This window comes from Polypterus senegalus, chromosome 3 (assembly GCF_016835505.1).
Source record: "Polypterus senegalus isolate Bchr_013 chromosome 3, ASM1683550v1, whole genome shotgun sequence".
Classification (NCBI taxonomy): domain Eukaryota; kingdom Metazoa; phylum Chordata; class Cladistia; order Polypteriformes; family Polypteridae; genus Polypterus; species Polypterus senegalus.
In genome coordinates, this window is record NC_053156.1 from 51,647,295 (window position 1) to 51,669,393 (window position 22,099).

The window sequence follows — 22,099 nt, forward strand, 5'->3', positions numbered from 1 at the left end:
CTGTGTTTGCGTGAGTTTGTTCTGGGTGTTCCAGTTTCCTCACACAGTCCAAAGACATAGATAGATAGATAGATAGATAGATAGATAGATAGATAGATAGATAGATAGATAGATACTATATTAATGACATGTAGGTTAGGTGGATTAGCCATACTAAGTTGGTCCTAGTATGTGTGTGTTCACCCTGCGATGGACTGGCGTCCTGTCCAGGATTTGTTCCTGCCTTACATCCTATGCTAGCTGGGATAGGCTCTAGCAGCCCATGCAACCCTGTTCCGGACAAAGAGGTTTATAAAATGACTGACTGACAGAATTAGTACACAAAGACAAATATGTGTTTCAACAGACAGGAAAACAAAATGAAAAAAGTTATGTTCACACTGAAAAAAAAGAAGGTTAAAGACACAACAGTTCGGCTGTACAGCCTTCATCAGGTGTGCAACTGAAAAGGAAAGAGCAGGTTAAATCGGAGGAGAAGGAGGGAACAGCACAGATGACAGGAGAACAGGTGAGAGTAGGTGAGAAAATCTGCCATTAGAGAAGATGAAGAGAGAGATTAAAAAGTTACTTGATCATTAACACCTGGAAAAATATGTGATAAAAGACTAAAAATGACTTTAGCTTCTCCTGTTTTTCTATGAAAAGTGTCTTTAAAGCCATGTGAAAGAACACAAATGGAGAAATCAGTGTGGCTGTGATCAAAGTATGTAAAGTGTTCTACAGTACACTTTGTAAGGTCTTTGATTTTAACTGCTTTCTTGAATGTGCTCCCTGACACTTCCTACAAGAAATGCCTTAAATCAAATTGTTATACTTGCAAGAGGCCTTGTGTTTAATATTGAATTTAGCAGTGGGATCAAATACTAGGGTATTGTTAGGGTATGATATTTTTGCAAGTGACACAGTATCTCCTGTTACAGCTCAAAGTGTCTGGCAAGGCATGGGTCTCTCCTCTGTGAAGTGAACTGTGAATGAGAAGTATGTGTAGATTAGGTGGTCAACAGAAGAAAACCAAGGGAGTGTTAGGAAAAAAGGGGTTTTCCTGTGGATGAATTGTGGGAGAAGGAGAGTGTTGGGGTTCTTCGAAGACTGGATGTTACAAGGTCTACTCCTAGCCTGATTGAGGGTCCTGTCTGCAACACGTGAAGGGTATCTTCTGTCATTGAAGGAACTCCCCATTTTGAGTGCTTCATTACAGAATTCAACCTCATCACTGCAGAGTAGTCTGAGCCTAAGAAACTGACAGAGATAGAGAGTGTTTAGGATGCCAGGGATGGAAGGAGCTATAGAGAAGGTAACTGTGTGAGTCAGTTGGCTTGTAATAGACAGAGGATTTAATTCTGAAAAGCTGATAGAAAGGCTGATATCTAAAAATGGTAGAGTTGTGTTGGAAACTTTGATTGTAAACCTGAGAGATGGATGGAAACTAATAAATTCAATAATGAATTCCTGCAGCTGGCGTCTGGAGTAAGATGCAGCACCAACACAGTCACTGATATATATATCTTTTATACAGAACAGGTGAAAACAAACATGAAAACCAAGTAATCTGAAACTGGTTAACATAAATGAATCCCACCGTATCTGTGCATTAATTAGCTGTCGAACTGTGTCCTGTTGACAACAGAGGGGACGCTCCAGTCAGCAACGTCCCTGGTGAAAACAAAACCAGTCGTTTTAGTTATAACAGACAAAGTCAGTCACAGTCCTGGACCTTGACTGAGACCTTGACTAACTGGCCTCCTAAGCCGCCCTCCTGGGCATTCTACTGTAGAGCCAGTGCTGGGCTATCTGATACAGTATGTGGCCACAACAGTATACCAAGAAGAGAAACAGAATAGAGGAGGGTTAGTAAAGCTGAATAATTATTATATTACTTATGCTTTTCTACAAATGACTAACAAACAGAGATGTAGTATGCACAGCTAATCAGCAGCTCTAGACAGGGTATCCTGGACTAATGTAGCGAGTCTTCAGCCTGGATATAAAAGCTGAGGCCGAAGGGGCACCTCTTATATTAGCGGGCAGATCATTACACCACTTCGGAGCTCTATAACTAAAAGCTCAATCTCAAACTGTTATTTTATAAATCCTTGGAATCTTTAGTAGCCTGGCATCTTGAAATCTTAAAGTGTGCTCTGGTTTGTAAGTAGTGATAATGAAATTAAACTGTATTTGTCGCACACAATTTTACACACAGTACATTAAGTAGTGAAATGATAAGTTCATATAGGTAAGGAGGGCCTTGCAGATGTAAGGCTTTATATGTATGAAGGAGGATTTTGGAATCGGCTCTAAGCTTAAATGGAAACCAGTGTAAGGACTTGAGAAGAGGAGTTATATGATCATGCTTTGTAGTTGTTGTAATGATTCTTACAGCAAGGGGTCTGCTTATTCACCTGTGGCCCACCATTCTTTTTGCTGGCTACTCCATGTTTCCTCTGGTATCCCTTCATTACCAAGTTAGAACTGGCGTAGTATAAGTGAGGTTATTTGAATGTTTGCTCTTCGATAGATTGTTGGCCTGTCCATGGCTCATTCCTACCTTATTTCTGATGCTGCCAGGTGTGATAGAAACACAAACCAGATATCGTGAAAAGGCTAGGGACAGCCACCCGTATAATATCCCTGGCTGCAAAACGCTTTTTGAAAAGAACAGAGTTGTTCACAAGACTGAGTCCAAAACAGAACTGATTCATTGGGCGTAAGATGGCGGCTTTAAAGGCCCATATAGGAAGTGATGTCATCGAAGATACCGGACTGGAAGTGACATCACCTAAGGCCCCGGAAACCGGAAGTGGTATCATCTGGGCTGAAAGTGGCATCATTGAATGGCTCAGAACTGGAAGTGAGGTCTTCAGAGGCACCGAAACTTGGCAGGATTTCTCAGGAAAGGTCTGCCGCCCCCTGGTTGGATGTGGTTTTACCATTACTTAAGCCTGTTAGCTGCCTCCTACTCGCACGTGTGTGACACAGGATAGTCTGTCCTCTGCTACCATGACTTGGACAAAGCAGATACAGAAAATAAATGGATAGATTGAAAATCACCCAATTTGGTGGTTATCATTTGTATTCTGCTCTAACACCATTTGTTAATGCCTGCATTTCTTGTCAGGTTTGAGTAGTATCAATGAGTAAACAATGATGAGTAACAAAATATCTCATTAGTTAAAATAGAAATGTTTTCCATGGATTTAAAAGCTTGTGCAATAGTATGAAATGTTAACTCAGATTTTGAACCAACTCCTTTATCCACGGAAAGGGGAGAAATGATCACAGTTTGCAGTATTCAGTTGGTGACAGGCTGATCTTTGTGTTCCAGATTTCAGTCGACACGCTGTCATGGGAGTTCATTGTTTCAACAGTGGATGACAACAACTTACTTTACCCTCCAAAGGTGAGTAATTCTACCAGGGGCTTGGGGTCAGTCAAATTAAAAGTGCCCTTATTACAAACTGTCCATTAATGGCAGACTGTGGATAAAATGGTGACAAACCAGAAGTAATCAACTGATTAACTCTTTGATGGTTTCTGTGTAAAAGCAAGCATGTTTTGTTTAGCATCAGCGCAAATTAAATTAGATTCCTAACACATGCTAAATCCAGGTCAGGATCATCTAAAGGCAGAACCTGTCCTGGTATAACTGGACACAGGTAGGAGCCAACCCTGGACAAGGGTGCCAGTGCATCACAGTAACTACAAATTACACGACTCCATAATTCTATAAAAAAGCATATCGTATTATACTGTAAATGTTGATCTGTTCACTGTCACGGAGGCCAATGGATGTTTTTTTCTGGCATTAGTTGCAAGTCAGGAACCAGTTCTAGGATGCCAATCCATTGCAGGGCACTGACAAACATTAGGCTCATTTAGAGTCACCAGTTAACCAAACAGGCACATTATTAGAACTATGGAATGAAAAGCAGAGACCCTAACAGATGCAAGAAGAACTTCATAAAGAGATAAACCAGGCCAGAAGTCTAACATGGGATGCTGGAGCTATGAGGTAGCTTTGCTACCAAAGAAATGAACATACAAATACCAGAAACTTTAAGATGGCCCAACACAACTGTCTGACAGCACAAGGGGCTTATTGCTCTCTGGCCTGATCACAGTCTTGCAGGACTTGTGCACATGTGTTGGTCTCTGGGTACTTTGCTTATCACCAAAAGATGTGTATATTAATGGGTGACTCTGAATTGGGCTTCAGTGCTCTGGTGTTCAGTGTGGCGCTGCATCATGCCTTGCTTTGTGTAAGGCTGGAATAAATTCCAAATTCTTTGCAAATTTCAAATAAAATAAATGGTTCCAGAAAATGCCGAGGTGGATGATGATAATTAAATTAAAGTATGAAACCTCATTGCAGCATTAACCTGCTGGCACATTAAAGTACATCTACTCAGAGGGAATGTCAAACTTGATGACTACTGTTCCCTGAGGATGTCAGATCACATGAGTAGATATCACAGGGCATGACAAAATACAATACTCTGACAACTTTCCGGCACATTTCCAAATTTCCAAAGTAACCTGCTGCTTGAAAGAGCCAATGGCCATGTGAAAGTTTTACAGGTCCATTGAGTTCAGCCACAATGTTTCCCTTTTTTCATTCTTTCATGGTATTTAAAACATGAGACATCAGACAGGTGAGCCCGTCTTCTATTTGTGAGGTCAAAACCACCCATGTTCCTTATTTCTCTTCTCTGCATTATATGCACTGAACGTCTGGGTGAGTTCTTATTGGTTATCAATTCTTATAGACCCTGAGCCCATCTTATGACTACAAATAATATCAGATCTGGTTTGATTTTGTTGGTGTCAGTTGCTGAGTATGTCAGACTACACGAATGCTGGTTACAGGAGCGTATTCCTCCAATTTAATAAGATTATATAAGTGAAGTCTATAGGGGTGGGGGTCAATTTGTTTTCAATCCTATTTTTTGTAAAAATGTATCTATTTGTATGGCATGATTACAATAAAATGAAAAAAAATAAATAAATAAATGAATGAAGTCAATGACTGAAAAAGTCGTGTAATGTGACAAATCAAGTCAACTGGCTTTATTATTTTACCATCCATACCCAGCAGTGCAGCATACAGTTGCATACAATAATTTTCCCAAAATAGTGGTACATACATAAACACAAAACAAGTGCAAGATAGGCAAAGAACTATAGTAAAATGAATAAATATATCATTGGTAAGTGAACTGATAGTATTAATTTGAAATAGATAGTAATAATTAAATAATAATTATGACAGCAGCTAATGTTAAAATACAAGAGTAGTAACAAGTGTAGCTAGCGTAATACATATAAATACATTACTACGAGCAGATGTGAGATCAGGAGGCAGCACAGAGTTCACAGTCTGGACAGCCAAACGGTAGAAGCTGTTGCAGAACCTGGCAGAACTGTTTTGGATGCTACAGGACCTTCTGCCAGATGGAAGTGGGACAAAGACACGGTGGGAGGGATGTGAGCAGTAACAGATATGTTTAATGGGGGGCAGAGCGGTCCTCTTCTGCACTGTGCACTCTCCGCTGTATGAACTTACAGTCAGAGACACTGCAGTTCCCAAAGCAGACAGTGATGCAGCTGGTCAGAACACCATCAGCAGTGCTCCTGTAGAGGGAGAGAATGGGGAGGTAGGCCTGCCTTCTTCAGCCGCCATAGGAAGTTGAGACGCTGCTGTAATGCATAAGAACATTTTCTCTACATTTTAGTGTGACCACTGGTCTGCCCACAACTGATACAAATATAGGCAGAAAAAAGAGGAGAAGGCAAAGTCCATTTAACACTTCCTTGACCCATCAGATGGCTGAGTGCAGTGTTAATATATTCAAAGAAAGATCCATAAGGATACATCAATAACAAATTTGTAATAGGAAGCAATAAACTCATACGACATGATTTAAGTCAATTTTCAAAAAGCTTTTTATAATTAGCCTCTCCTAATTATCAAAGTACAAAACATGGTTATGTATGATACGTACAGCTTGACGAAGGCCAAAGATTTGGTTATGGCAACTTTTTCCTGATGAGGTGATGTTCAGAGATAAGTTGCACAGAAATCAATGTTGGGGTTAACATTTATTTATATTCATAAAACTGATTCAGGCAAGAATGCAATGAGTTTTTACTTTTGAACTTTGAAATTAGAAAACAGTGGCATAGACAGTGCTTGATGATACATTTGAGTCAGATGGTAGAACTGGTGAATTTCACTCTAGTGTTGAAGTGTTTCTTTGCATATACTGTAGAGCCACGAGTACATGGAACTAATTACCAGGTAACGTAGCAGACATATCTCCTATCACTACTTGACAATTGTTAGGAATTACGTAATTTGACATTTTGCTTTTGGTGTTTGTTACTTACTGGTTTGAGGATTCTGGCAGTAACAGTGGCATTTTACATATACGGCATGTGCATGAAGTCCTGGCCTCTGTTTATTTACACCGATCATCCAGCATCTGCACTTCACTTGTTTTTTTTTTTCTTTTTCTTAAAGACTACTCTGCAAGAGAAAGCTAACTTCTTGAACAGTATAGTTTCTTATGTGATTTGATGGGTTTTGAGTTTTTGTTTATTCAAGATTATAATCCTGCCAGTTCCTTTTATTTTAATGTCTTGTTTACATAGTGGAACTAACCAAACCTGTCTGAAAATTCTTTCCAAGTAGCCTTAAATCCTTTCTTCACTTCAAATAAAATCCCTTTGCATTATACTGATTGCACCCTCTTCAATTATATACTGTAGTGTACTAAAAAGATATTTTGCTATATAGTATACTAAAAAGATATTTTGCTAAATTAGGCCCTTGATTAGCTACTGTGTTTTGGACTGAATGGGCTGTACCTGTTAAAACTCTTCTTCTGTTCCTATGTTCTGCTGTACTTGCATGCCAGAGGCACTTTCAAATGCAACTTCTTTTTGAATTTTTATTTTTTTAAGAGTAAATCTATTCCATTTGCTTTTTATATTTCAATGTAGTACTGATTTGTGTATTCTCTTTCTAATGGTAGACTCATTTAGTTTGACATCAATAGTGGCCGCAGGTCCCATGAAGAATTTATGGAGCTCTTAAAAACGTACCTTATTTTCTGCTTCTGGACTGCACTTGCTGTTTCGACCAGGACTAGACAAGTTTGTGGTTGTTTGAAATCTTCTCCACTTGAAGATCTTCCGGACAGTGGAATGGTTTATTTCCAGTTGTCTGTAGATCTTTTGAAATACCTTCCCAGACTCATCAGACATCTATAACTTTCTTTCTGAAGGTCTCAGAGAGCTCTTTGGATCTTGGCGTAGTGATAACACACACGTCAACAACAAAGACAAAACCAAACTAAATGTGGGAGTTTTAAATAAGACCAGTTCCTCCAAGATCATCTCTAATGATGTTAATTTTAGGTTAGGGGTATACTTGTTTTTCCACACATGACATGTGAGTTTATGATTATTGAAGTTGTACAGTGGACTACAAAAAGAAATGTAGGATGATGTTTGTTCTATTATATCACCTGTATTTATGGATACTGTTTAGTCAAAGAATAAATCTTGATATGTCCACATATTTTAAAAGATAAAAATCATTTCATGGGGTCTACTTTCTTTTTCCCATGACTGTAGTTTCTGTTATACTGTGTTTTTTTGTGGGTATTGTTAGACAGAACATGCCAGAATGGTTCAAGGCCACGCAGAAAACGACTGAAGGTTTTTTGTCTATCCGTGTTCTATTAACCATACAGCTGCTAATGCTTTGTTTATTCACGACGCAGATCAAATAAAACTAAGAAAAACAAAATGGTGGAACTCAGCTATCAACAAACGGGAGAAAGGCTTATTTTTAGATGAATTAAGTAAGTGCTGGCAGCATGAAGAACGGGGCACTGGAGGAGCTAAGAAACATCTTGCTTTCCTGTGAAGCGTCATTGGTGGACATTACTGATTCAAGTGATTCTAATCAAGTAACCCAGAGGTGTCCAACTCAGTTTTGTTGAGGGCCAAAAATATCACTTTATATACAGAACCTCAACAAACAGTTATCATCGTGTTTTCTTTAGAAACAGTACACACTGGTGACTCTCTACTCATCACAATCATATATTCTGCCTCACATCTTCTCATTTTGTCAGTTTTTCTTTTTTTGGATAGTGTAACATGGGTTAGGAAAGCTACCAGCAGTGATGTGACCCAAATCTCATTGAGTGAAACAAATTCTCGAGAGAGAGTGGCACTCCAGACACAGGTGACCATTTGTAACATTAAACAAAGTGTGGGCATTTACACCTGCGTTAACCTGTGGCATTTGACAGAGACAACATTGTGCAATCACCTTTAAGACGAGTGCAAACACCCAAATGCTTTTCCCTGCACATATTGTAGATAAATCAAGTCGGTGGAACAGATGTAGGACTCATGGAGGGTATTGGCACATTCAGGTCAGCCACAATAAAAAGTGTGTAGAGTGGCATGTGAAGTCAAACTGCCATCTCCTTCATGAGACTGTCGTGTCTTTGCCATCATTCTAAAACACTGAAGTTCTTTATTGCAGTGTGTTGTGCCTCCTTTTATCTGAAGGGTCAATACAAGCAGACTCATCGAAACTTCAATCAGATATAATCTAAATTTGAAATATACAAATTAATGGTTATTGCGGGTTTTGTGTAACATGTTTTTCTTTCTGATGAAACGGGTTGCTCTTAAATGGTCCCAGAGCTGGGCGTGGGCTGTGGGCATCGCGTTTGACTCCGCTCACGTAATCAAAGGTGGCACTGTAAAGGGGGGAAGGCTTGTGATGGAGTGTTAGCTGAGGAGATGTGTAAGCTATGCATGATTTTAGGTCTGCACCCTTTTGTCTTTCCATAGAAAACTGCTTCTCATATTAGTTTTTTTTTTTAGGCATCAGCTTTCAATAAACATGTTTTTTTTTTAATATGCCATGATCCTTAGAAAAATATTGCTTTACAGAACCTCAAAGTCATTTTTGCCTGCTACAAAGTTTGTGAATAAATGTTTAAGCTGCCAATAGTTTGACTTCTGTATTTATGGCATTCATTTTATGAATTGTTTGGGAAATTAGTTCAGACAGTGGTTTTCATTTAAAATGCAGTTAATAAATCTATGGCATACGCTTCTAGCTCTCTGAACTAATGAAATCCAGAATTATTTATATATAAGTTAATCTTCAATACATATTTCATTGTAAACGTTTTCCTCGGCCTTCCAAAATGAAATTCTTCGGTGCTGACCTAGTGGAATACGCTCTTAAGTAGAATCCAGGGTGCGCTCGTCTCCTCCACAGGATTTGCTAACAACCTCCAAAGCAGCAGCTGTTTACACGAAAGTCAATTTTCACGCGGCTTTATGATAAATGCCCTCCTCTGTCTGTCTGTCTGTCTGGGCACTCATCTGCTTGCGGAGGAGCAGAGACACTTACACAGGGATAAGGGAGTAACGTGGTTTCAAAAGTGATACGGAGGGTAAAGCAGCCCTGCTCTCTTTCTCGCTGCAGAGACAGTATTTCATATGATTACAGATTTGAATGACATATTTGGAGAAACCACTTTATGTATTTTTTGAGGACACCATTCTAACCAACAGCTGCATTATTTAATACCACACAGAATCTGACTGGGCTGTGAATCCAACCTGGGTCAGCAACACCATTTTAAGGAACACATTCACTTATTTAAGAGTATTTATTTACATACTGCAGTCATTTAACAGAGGTGTCGTAAGGCAGGGACAGACTGAAAGGTTTTAAAGAGGCACCAAAAAAGTTAAATGAGCAGCCAGCCTATTTACTGTAACTTTGCAAAACCCCGAATAAACCTTCATTCAGTTCATACTGTAGCCACTGCTATTCAGGAATGAGGAGGACCCTGGAAGTCCAGTACATGACATCTGTGGTGTTCCTAACAGAAGCTCCTGCACCGGTGAACATCCACTCCTGCAATGGAATGTGACTGCAGCCACACATGGCCACTGGCTGGTCTCTCAGTTCTGTGTAGGAGAGTCCCACTTGAAATATTCTTACATGCGGGACTCTTTGAGCAAACAGGTTTTACATTAAATATGGGCTCTGTTCGTCAGACAGTGTGACAGACTATAACCTGGGAATTATGAACTGTAATCTGTAAACCTATTTTAAATCGTTATTTTATGTCACAGTATAACAGATGTGAGTACAGTACATAGATACTGTAGCTTTCTGGTATTGCTTCTAATGATATTCTGTACAGACGGATACAATACATACTACGACATTACTAACCAAGTAACAGACAGATCACACTCTAGCCCTGGACAGAAACATAAAACAGTTAAGTTAAATCATACATAGTGGACTTTCTGGTAGGAACATTCACAGTCCTTATTAACAAATAAATCGAATTAGATTGGCTGATTGACTGATTACATGGACAAACTTTGTGGACACCTGACCATCAAACTTACATGAGCTTGTAGGACATTCTGTTCCAAAGCCATGGGTATTACTACACAGTCAGCTTCCATTCTTTTCAGAAGGCTATCCACAAGATTTTGAAATGCGTCTGTGGGAAATTGTGCGCAATCAAAAGAGCGTTTATGAGTTTAGGTACCGATGTTGGACAAGAAGACCTGGCTTGCAATCCCAAAAATGTTCAGTAGATTTGAAGATAGGGTTCTGTGCAGGCCACTTGAGTTCCTTCCAACCAAACAAATTTTTATGGACCTAGACATGGACAGTAGAACAGTAAAGGGCCTTTCCCAAATTGTTGCCACAAAGTTTGAAGTGCACAATTGTCTAAAATGTCTTTGTATGCTGTAGCATTAACAGTATCTTTCACTGGAACCAGGAGGCCAAGCCCAAGCCCTGAAAAACAGCCCCAGGCCATTATCCCTCCTGCCAAACTTTACATCAGACATTAGGCAGTCCAGAAGGCAGCTTTCTCCTGGCACCCACCAAACCCAGCTTTGTCCATCAGACTGCCAAATAGAGAAGAGTAATTTATCACTCCAGAGAATGCATTTCCACTTCTCCAGAGTCCAATAGCAGCATACTTTACACCACTACCGCCGACGCTTGCCATCGCACATAGTGATCTTTGACTTGTGTGCAGCTGCTTGGCCATGGAAACTCCATTTCCTGAAGCTTCCAGCACTCATTTTGTGTACTGATTTCGCTTCCAGAGGCAGTTTAGAACTCTGCTGTGAAATGATGCAACAGACGATAGGTGATTTTTATACATTATACACTTCAGCACTTGGCAGCTCTAACACACTGTGAGTTTGAATGGTCCACCACTTACTTCATGGCTGAGCTGAAGTTGCTCCAAGACACTTCCACTTTACAATAATAGCACTTACAGTTGACCGGGGAAGATGGAGCAGAACAGAAATTTAACAGTCTGTCTTATGGCAAAGGTGGCATCCTATGACAGTGCCAGATTTAAAGTCACTGAGGTATTATTACGACCGACCCGTTGTACTGTCAGTGTTTGTCAATGGATACTGTATGTCTGTGTGGCACATTTTATGTACCTGTTACCAATGAAAAAACTGAAGTCATAAATTTGAAGAGTTGTCCAGATAGATATAGTTAGATAGATGGATAGATATGCAAGGCCCTATAGTACCTACCTACCTATCTAACTAAATGGACACACAGTGCACTGTATTATTAATTTAATGAATTGAAACAAACGGCTGTAGAGGCACCAAAGCGACATCACCTAACTACCTGGATGGCTCGATGACTTCCAAGACAGACAGTGCTCAGATGTTAACCTATTAGTATAGAAAATACAGTGAGTTCAGAGGGGGTAAGCAGCAGCGAGTTTTTTTTTATTATTATTCATATGCTCTTTACAAAAATAAGTCAATAAATGCTATAATTCCATATACCCTTCTCTCTGTCTCTGTAACCCAAATATTCCAGTAAGACACATTTCAAAACAACATATTTGTAAAGTAGAAAACGAGCTAAGTACTCGGTACAAGTGGCTAAACACAAGCTGTCATTCTATGGTAATATGTAAGTACTTTATACTAAACTACTGTACAATGGCATTTATGTCTGTACACCAGTTAAAGCATACGTCACAGTGACATACGGGTTATTGTACACATTTGGAGCTCCCAACAGTTGTGTCTGTAAGACTTCTAGTTAATTGTAATCAATCCATCCATCCATTTTCTAACCTGCTGAATCCGAACACAGGGTCACGGGGGTCTGCTGGAGCCAATCCCAGCCAACACAGGGCACAAGGTAGGAACCAATCCTGGGCAGGGTGCCAACCCACCGCAGGACACACACAAACACACCCACACACCAAGCACACACTAGGGCCAATTTAGAATCGCCAATCCACCTAACCTGCATGTCTTTGGATTGTGGGAGGAAACCGGAGCGCCCGGAGAAAACCCACACAGACACGGGAGAACATGCAAACTCCACGCAGGGAGGACCCGGGAAGCGAACCCGAGTCTCCTAACTGCGAGGCAGCAGCGCCACCACTGCGCCACCGTAATTAGTTGGTCATTTCACACACACACACACACACACAGGTATATAGGGTTTATTAGGATTATTTTATAAATCCAGCGTTTCCACACACACACAGGTCAAGTCATATAATTCTGTTCAAATTTTGAAACTATTCCAAAGCATTATCCTATATTGTGAGTTTAGAAAGTAAAAAAATAATTACTATTTCTTAAAAAGTAATTTTCAGAAATCCTAAAATGGAAATTCAATAATTTGTATAAAGTAAGAAGATTAGGTTCTTTACATGTATTGTTTTGTTATTGATTAATATTTCTTATTAATTATATATTAATATATATCTTAAGCAGTGCAGTATGACATCTTGTTTCCGTGTGTTGCTCTGCACTCTATTGTGTGTCTTGTAAGGCATCTTGCAGTGGTGTTCTCAATGTAAGGTGCTGCATTAAACATTAATTGTGTAATTCCTTGTAGGACAGTAGTTTCAGGTATTGGTTCATTTCATTCACCCAGACCGTCTGAGGCTTTGTGTTGATAAAGACTTCAGTATGTATTAATGTCTACTTTCTTTATAGGATGGTGTTTTTGTAAAAGGCCTCTATCTAGAGGGTGCCGGCTGGGACAAGAAGAACTCCTGCCTTGTGGAAGCTGAACCCATGCAGCTCGTCTGCCCTATGCCCACAATACACTTTCGTCCAGTTGAAAAGAAAAAAAGTGGCAAAGGTAAGCCATCATGTCTGTCTCTGCCTCTCGCCTCCTTAAATCTTCTCGCTCACATCATGTCACTCCTTTACTCTTGACCCTGTTCCACATGTACAGCAGATAAATGCGGCAAGAGTGTTTGCTAAACAAAGATTTACAGGTCGAATGACTAAAAGTAATTTGTGGCACTTGAGTATGCACCACGACGTGAGGTGATCTGTCAGGAGCCCTGTTGTCATGATCCTTAGATTCTCAGTTTCTATTTTGCTATATTTATTGAAGTACTGGCAGAAAACAGTACTTGCAACATCAAAATGTCTAGCTATGTTCTGTGTACTGTTTAAATGACCACAGGAAAAATAAACATTTAAACAGACCACAGTCAAAGACCCTCCAGTGGTTCATCCAGCCCCTAAACTGAGCACCACTTTTCTGTCTTGTGTTGGCTGGTTGCCTGCCATCAATATACAGTACAGTAGATCTCCTCCTGGAGCATTTCTCTGGTTACTGAAGACCCTGGTGGTCTCCCTCTCTTTTTCTAAGTCTGTCCTCAATGGAATCCTCATGTACTTATTGTGGTAAATGCCTGTTAAAATATGAAGAACTTACAGTCTGTGAGAAAGGGCAGATTTACACCTTTAGTGTGTCATTTCTCCTCACTACCTATGATGTCACATAGTCTCATGACGTGATGAAGTCGAACCAATTTGTGCCGTACTCTTGAAACAGAAACAATGAGCCACCATTTAGGACGGGTATTCACAGTCGGTGAGCCAGCTTGTTCATTTATACGTGTAGTGGAGAAGAGAAGGAACGGCAGTAGATGGGAGTGTCTATATTTAGAACATTTTATTTCTTTCTTAATCGGTCATCGTCACATTGAGTAGTGTTTGTTACGCAATGCATTCGTGTTAAATTGCTAGCCAATGAAACTGTAAAAAAATGGGAATTCTGAACAAAATCAGCCACTGTCAGGGAAAATCAAAGAGGTAGCTTACACAGGATGGTCAAAAAGTGTTCAATCAGACCTATTTAGAAAAAGCAAACTAATACACTTACATATATCCTTATAAATAAATATGTATACTATGCACAGTGTATAGTATATACTTTTTGTGTTTTTTTTGTGCCACTTAAAATCTTTTGTTTTTCTCATACAGTATGTCCACTCTTCTGTAGTTAACACAACACCTTTGTCATTGGCACAGTGATATCTCTTCAGAATGGGCTGCTGGTGATAATCACATAGGGCCTGATCTGGAGAAAAAGGTGGTTGTGGCGTCTTTTTGAATAAACAGTTTCACAGAGTAGTCTTTGCAATCCATGCTGTATGATCAGGGGTGGTGCTGCAAACGAGAACTGGGATGATCTATACAGTAGCTGTCCGTGTTGTTTTACATCAGTTGACTGCTGGAAATGTCAAAGGAAATCAGCAGAATACTGACTAGTTATGAGACATATCATCAATAAAGACTACACCCTCAACATTATAAAAAGAAACTGCGTACATGATCTTGCTGGCACTGGCAGAAACATTGAACTACTTTGCTCCATACTTTCTTTGTGTTGAGTGTGGGTCATATTGATGGTTCAAAGTTTAATTTCTCGCTGTCCAAAATCACTAGCTCAAAATTCTCCATTGGGGTGGTGAATATAGTGGTGCTTTTCATTTCGGGAGTCAACATTCTGGGCATCAAGTGAACCCAGTTTAATTGTTTATAACCGATCTATAACAACAACAACATTTATTTATATAGCACATTTTCATAAAAACAGTAGCTCAAAGTGCTTTACATAATAAAGAATAGAAAAATAAAAGACACAATAAGAAAACAAAATAAATCAACATTAATTAACATCGAATAGGAGTAAGGTTGAATGGCCAGGGGGGACAGAAAAACAAAAACTCGGCTGGAGAAAAATAAAATCTGTAGGGATTCCAGACCATGAGACCGCCCAGTCCCCTCTGGGCATTCTACCTAACATAAATGAAACAGTCCTCTTTGGATTTAGGGTTCTCACTGAAGGACTTGATGAAGATGGTCATGTAGACTTCTGCCTTTTAATCCATCCATCATTGTTGGAGCATCATGAAGCTTTGAGTAGGTGGTGGTGGCACAGGCCACCACCACAAAGAAACCGGAAAAAGAAACAGAAAAGAGAGTTGGGGTCAGTACGGATTTTAGAGCCACCATGAATAGTTATTATGATGAATTGAACATACAGAGTATCAGTATTAAGTTAAAGTGAAGTTATAAAAAGGCCATGTTAAAGTAATGTGTTTTCAGCAGTGTTTTAAAGTGCTCCACTGTATTAGCCTGGCGAATTCCTATTGGCAGGCTATTCCAGATTTTAGGTGCATAGCAGCAGAAGGGCGCCTCACCACTTCTTTTAAGTTTTCTTCTTGGAATTCTAAGGGGACACTCATTTGAAGATCTAAGATTATGATTTGGAATATAAGGTGTCAGACATTCCGATATATAAGATGGAGCGAGATTATTTAAGGCTTTATAAACCATAAGCAGAATTTTAAAGTCAATCCTGAATGACACAGGCAACCAGTGTAGTGACATCAAAACTGGAGAAATGTGTTCGGATTTTCTTTTCCTATTTAGGATTCTAGCAGCTGCATTCTGCACTAGTTGCAAGTGATTTATATCTTTTATGGGTAGTCCTGAGAGGAGTGCGTTACAGTAATCTAGTCGACTGAAAACAAACACGTGAACTAATTTCTCAGCATCTTTCAGTGATATAAGAGGTCTAACTTTACTTATGTTTCTTAAGTGAAAAAATGCTGTCCTAGTTATCTGATTAATATGTGATTTAAAATTCAGATTACAGTCAACAATCACCCCTAAGCTTTTTACCTCCGTCTTGACTTTTAATCCTAATGTATCCAGTTTATTTCTAATAGCCTCATTGTATCCATTATTGCTGATCACTAAAATTTCAGTTTTCTCTTTATTTAACTTGAGAAAGTTACTATTCATCCATTCTGAGATACCAGTCAGACATTCTGTTAGTGAATCGGAGAGTCGGGGTCATCAGGTGCTATTGATAAGTACAGCTGTGTGTCATCAGCTATCTATATAGCTATAGCTATCTATCCCTTTAATGTCTGCTATCCCATGGATCATCACTTTACAATTCTGCCTTATATTTGTTCCACATTGGCAACATTTTACTTAGTCATCGATACAGAAAGCCAGCCAGATCTTGAGTCACCTTCAAGAGACATCCTACCATGGGGGTATGCTGTAGCCCACCTCTTGATTGTGGTATATGAAGGGAACTGGTTGTAGCACTCATGACTAGACAAAAAAAAATCTTCAAAGGTGTATTGACTTTTGCTGTTCTCAGCACCTGTGTTGGCATCAGTGTGGTGTGAAACATGAAGCATACTAGAAATAAGAGCTGAAGTTTGGCGACTTGCAGTCAGCATCATGGAATACCCCTTTCAGGCTAAGGTTCAGAATGTTATGATCACCCCTTGTGTTACTTAAAATGTCTTGCTTTGTTCGACAATACAAAGTACAAAGTTAAAAAGCTGAAATAAGAGTTAGGATATGCGTGTGAATGTTGAAGTGACATTCTTTATAAAGATTAAAAAACATCACCATCCCTGTACATGGAGATCATTTTGGGAAGTATTCTACATCCCATCTTCTGTCCAGATCTAATGCAAGGCAAGTGGTCATCTCAAGGAAGTCCTGATAATAATGTTTAATCATTTTGTGTATAAATGGCTGCAAAAACAAGTATAGCAATGTTTAGAATGAGATTAGTGATGTTACCTTGGTTTAGGTGGACACTGTGCCTATACAAACCTCCTAGGACGTTTTGACATTTTATTGTCTTACAACATTGAATCACAGTGGATTTCATCTGGTTTTTTTTTTTGAGATTCACCAACAGTAGAATACTCTTTAATGTCAAAGTGAAAGCAGATTTCTGCAAAACAGCCTGAATGAATTACAAATGTAAAACACACAATAAATGATCTCTTAAGTATTCACCCCTCTAACAACAACCGCCATTTTAATCTGACACCCATAAATCATCACCGGGGCAGCCTTATGGTTTAGAAGTCCTATAACAAGTTTGATTAAGATCCCCTGTCTGCGGTTTCAGTTGACCGCAGTGTAAATGCAGCTTATCTGTAAGGACCAACTTGTGCTGAGTCAGTATGGTGGCCTAATCCACACAAAACAGAGAAGAGGACACTCCAAGCAACTCTATGAAAAGGTGACCAAATAATACAAGCCAGGGGATAGAGACAAGAAAATATCCAACTGACTGAATCATGCAAGAAGCAGACAAGGAGGCCACCAAGAGATCTGTGAGAACTCTGAACAAGTTAGAAGCTACAGAGGACGAGATTTCAGAGACTCTTCAAACAGCTGTTGCCCAGGTGCGTCACCAGTCACATGTCTATGGGAGTGACCAAGAGAAAGTCAAAGATCTCAGCTAGAATTTGTCAGAAGGCACATGGGAGACACTGAAATCAGCCGAGACTAAAATTGAGCTGTTTGGCCATCAGACTAAATGCCATTTTGGAACACAACCCAAACACACCATTCCCACCATGAAGCACAATGATGGCAGCGTCAGGCTGTGGAGATGTTTCTCAGCAACTGGCCCTTGTGAGGCTAAAATGAATGCAAAAAAATACAGCGAAATTCTTGGAAAACCTAATGCAGTCTGCACGGTAGAAGATATGATTTCAGCAAGACAACAACCCAAAGCAAAAAAGACAGGAATGGCTTTAAAACAACATAATTAAGGCCATGAAGTGGCCAAGTCAAAGTCCAAATCTCAATCTAATTGAGAAATTGTGGTTGGACTTGAGAAAGGCTCATCACTCACAATCTCCATGCATCCTGATAGAGCTTGAGCAATTTTGTAATGAAGACTTGGGGAAATGTCAGTGTCCAGATGTGCAGAGCTGAGAGAGGCCAATTCACACAGGCCATCATGGCTGCCAAAAGTGCATCTACTAAACACTGACATGAAGAAAGTGATCAATTATTTAATGTTTCATATTTGTAATTAATTTAGATCACTTTGTAGAGCTAAATTTCAAAATAGCCAAATCAAATCCACTGTGATTCAGGGGGGTGAGCATTTTAGAGTATCCCTGTCTTCTGCTCACTGCTGTCAAAATAAGTTTTGGCTTTTATTGTTGCTGCTGTGAAAGACACAATATAGAATAAGGACTGATTGATTAATCTAATTGATAAGATGATTGACTCATCAATGAGTGAGACAGACGTACCACATTTACAAAAGTTCAAAACCAAAAAGAGACAGCTGAAAGAAAAATACTCACTGAACATATACATTAATGTGGAGAGGAAGAGAAAGAGAAAATGAACACAAGTACATCCTCAAAGCTGCTACATTCAGTTCAAGGTTGTCAAGGGCCATAACCTATCCTGGCAGCCCTGGGTACAAGGCCTTAATTCACATGAGCTTGGGGGGTGTGAGAGTATCCAGACAAAACCCCCCACTAGCATGAAAAGTGCCTATTCTACTTAGATAGGGAACACATACAGGATTCAAATGGGGGACTTTGGCTCCATGAAATGGCATTGATCCACCCAAAAAAGTTGAGACATTCTGCAATCTGCATAATGCAATTCGGGATCACAGCAGTTGGATTCTACTGTGGAAACATGGGGTGCCAGACATGGACATCATGAAATACTGAAGGCAGAATCCATTCATACACACAGCTACGCGGGCCAGTTTAGAGTTCCTAATTAATCTAACAGACAGATCAGACGGGTACTTAAAGAGTAACACACACACACACACACACACACAGCAATCCTACCCAGACAAAGTCCCAAGTGGTGCCAATTGCCAATCACTCCATAGTACAGTGGAACCTCAGTTCACGAACGTCTCGGTACACGTACAGATCGGTTTACGACCAAAAAGTTTGCCAAACCTTTGCATCTGTTCACGACCACAGACTCGGTATACGAACAAGCCAGTGTCCCTTTCGGTTTGTGTGCGCCGATGATTTCCGCACGTGTTCAGTCTCTGCCTGTGCAGAAAGAGAGAGACTCTTGCAGTGTTAGTTTTCTCTGTTGTTCAAGGTTTTCTTAGTGTTATTCAATTTTTTTACATTTAGTTTACAATTACGCTGTGCATTCTATGATATAGTTAACTATATTTGTTCTTAAAAATCTTTAAACAAAATATATTTACATATAGTTTGTACGGTTTGGAATGGATTAATTGTATTTACATACAATACTATGGTCGTAAACTGATTTGGTTGTGAACCAAAGTAATTTCCCCCAGAGTTTTTGAGCGAATTATGGTCGTGAACCGAGGTTCCACTGTATTCCACATACCGTATGATTCTCTCCGTATTGCAGCTTTAACAAACACGCTGGTGTCCTCACGACACACATAAAGGCGCAGTTACTTTGGTTATAGGTCACTTACCAATCAAACAATGTCTTACTTGTACTTTAGCTGCTTTAATAATTGTGGAGTGACCTCAATCGCCTTGACAATCCCTGTGGGCAAGAAAGTAACAATCTAACACTTGGTACCTTAATTATTTCAATTACTCCAAATAAAAAAAACAAAGTATACAAAATATATTTAATAACGTAAAACAATATCAAATAAAAGAAAATGCAATAGAAAAAAATACAGGAAAGTCTTAGAAAAGCTTACTAAAAATCACAAATGTCAAGGAGTGGATGTTGCCCTGGTGAGCTTTTGATTTAGTGATCTGTGTTATTTATAGTTTATATTTTCTGATGTCTGCCGTCTTACGTTTTCTTGATCTCTGACGTCTCTTCCTATGTCATTGCCTTTCTGTCATCACCTTTGGTCCCTTGGACAGCCATATTTATATTAAAATGCATGTGACATTGCACACATTTAATTAGCTATCTTTTCCTGTTGATGAATAACTCTAAACAGAGTGTTTGATCTTTCAAGTACCTCCATACTTCTTTCTTTCTCAAGATGTAAACTAATTCTGTAATTTGTAGCCCTACAGCATCCATCCGTTCCCAGGTTATAAACTAATTGAAAAAGAAACCGACTAGAACAGATGCATAAATAACTGGTACAATACAGAAGAACATACTTTTTTGTTCTAAGAGAGAAATGTAGCTTTTTACACAAGTTCAAGAAATAGTATAACAAACAACTATCCCCAATCAAACAGACAAAAAACAATTACAAAAAAAAGAAAACTTTGGTAAAACTGACTTTGGTAATGACCAGAGAGCAGTCCCAGTGAGGCTTTATAAAGCGTACTGCTGTAGGTGTGAAGGAGCTCCAGTAGTGACCCACTTGTGCTGAATAATTTGTTGGCTGAATGTCCTCAGTGTTAGTAAATCAGAGAATATGCAGCATTGTTCATAATGGCACTCAGTTTTGCTCTAACTCTCTCCTCCACTACCATCAGCAGGTCTAGAGTGCATCCCATAACTGAGCCTAGTGGGCCACTCCTGAAGTGATACCACCGGCCAAGCACACCAAAATGGTGAAAATGTGAAGGATGTCACTGCCACATTAATGGAACGTGGCCTGCTCTGCCATTTCATTGGGGATGTGGCAGGAAAACAAGAGTACTGCGAGAAACAACACCCTTACTGACACGGCGATGAACCTAAAAACTCTACACAGACACTGAGCAGGCATGGCACTCCTGATCTGTGTGCCACCATGCCCTCCCAAAATAAATAAATAAATACAAGTGATTAATAATTAATGAAAGCCCAAAACAAGTTTCTGCTCCGAAGACAGTCAGGGAACCAGGGAACAGCTTGCCTCCTTCCAAGCAAATTTCTTTAAAAAGGGAATCTTTTAAAATCACCATATGAAGAAGAGCAGGTGCTTCAGAATGCAGCAGCAGTTAAAGGAAAAGTTTTCGGAAAAGCAAGCCTGGATGTTCATGCAAAGAGAGGGAAAGGCCTCAGCCGTAGCTGAAAACGGATAAGCACTTTTCAATGAGTTGAGCTGAGGCTGCTAATTAGGAGCCCGACCTGTGCTGGCGAGGGCACCAAGGGAGGGAAATCATTCTTTACTTTGAGATTTCTTTGCCTAACAGTTAATGAGGGGCACTGGAACTGTAAAGACAAAAAAAAAAAGCGTTGTGTAGGTCCCCTCCAGCTCCCCTCGCATTTCAGGAGGATTAGCTCTCAGATAGCTGTGGCATCTTTATTATAGCCAGCCAGCCTTGGCTCAGCTTTTAAAACTAATCATTTGCTTCTGTCAAAAAATGGCTTCGTTTTTACAGCTTTCTTTAAATGCCAGGCCTTGCAAGAAAGCGACAATGATTGAAATGGATTTTGGTTCGTTTTTTTTTTTTTTTTTAGAAAACTTTACAAACCGAGAAATTAAACGCTGGTCAAGATACTCGGCTGTAAATATGACAGTGTGTGCTGTTTGAGCTGTTGGCACTGATGTACAGCTGTGTAAAACGTTCTTCTTTTCCCTAAACCAGCCATCTTGATTTATAGCATCATTGTCATTAATTAGATGAAGACTCGAGTAACGCAGTTAAAAATGTGTAATTTAAACTGAGAAGGCTTCACTTCAATTCATACATTCAGCCTTTTCCCAGTTCTGCTATTTTCAGTACAGGGTTATGGGAATCAGATGGCACAAGGGAGGAAGTGAACTCGGATGAAACATGAGTGCATCAGAAGGCACACTTCCCCTCATACTCATATCCATGCTCACTGTTTTCATGACAGCACTAAAATGCTTAGAATCTGAGAGGAACCCGGAGAACATGCAAACTCCAGGCAGACAGTGGCCATAATGCTGTAAACTGCATTTGGAGCTATAAGGCAGCAGTGGCATCCATTATATTACACTGGCCCCCATTTTCAATTCCTACCCTAGCCCAACATGTTCTCT

General features: G+C 39.6%; 1 protein-coding gene across 1 annotated transcript in view; it reads left to right on the forward strand.

Annotated features, from left to right (window-relative positions):
- The window catches only part of dnah2 (dynein, axonemal, heavy chain 2), a 521,611-nt gene that overhangs the window by 496,569 nt on the left and 2,943 nt on the right, over positions 1 to 22,099 (forward strand). The window contains exons 86-87 of the mRNA XM_039749646.1: positions 3,323 to 3,397; positions 13,072 to 13,219. Of these exons, the coding sequence (XP_039605580.1) occupies positions 3,323 to 3,397; positions 13,072 to 13,219 (223 nt within the window). The remainder of the gene's footprint in view (positions 1 to 3,322; positions 3,398 to 13,071; positions 13,220 to 22,099) is intronic.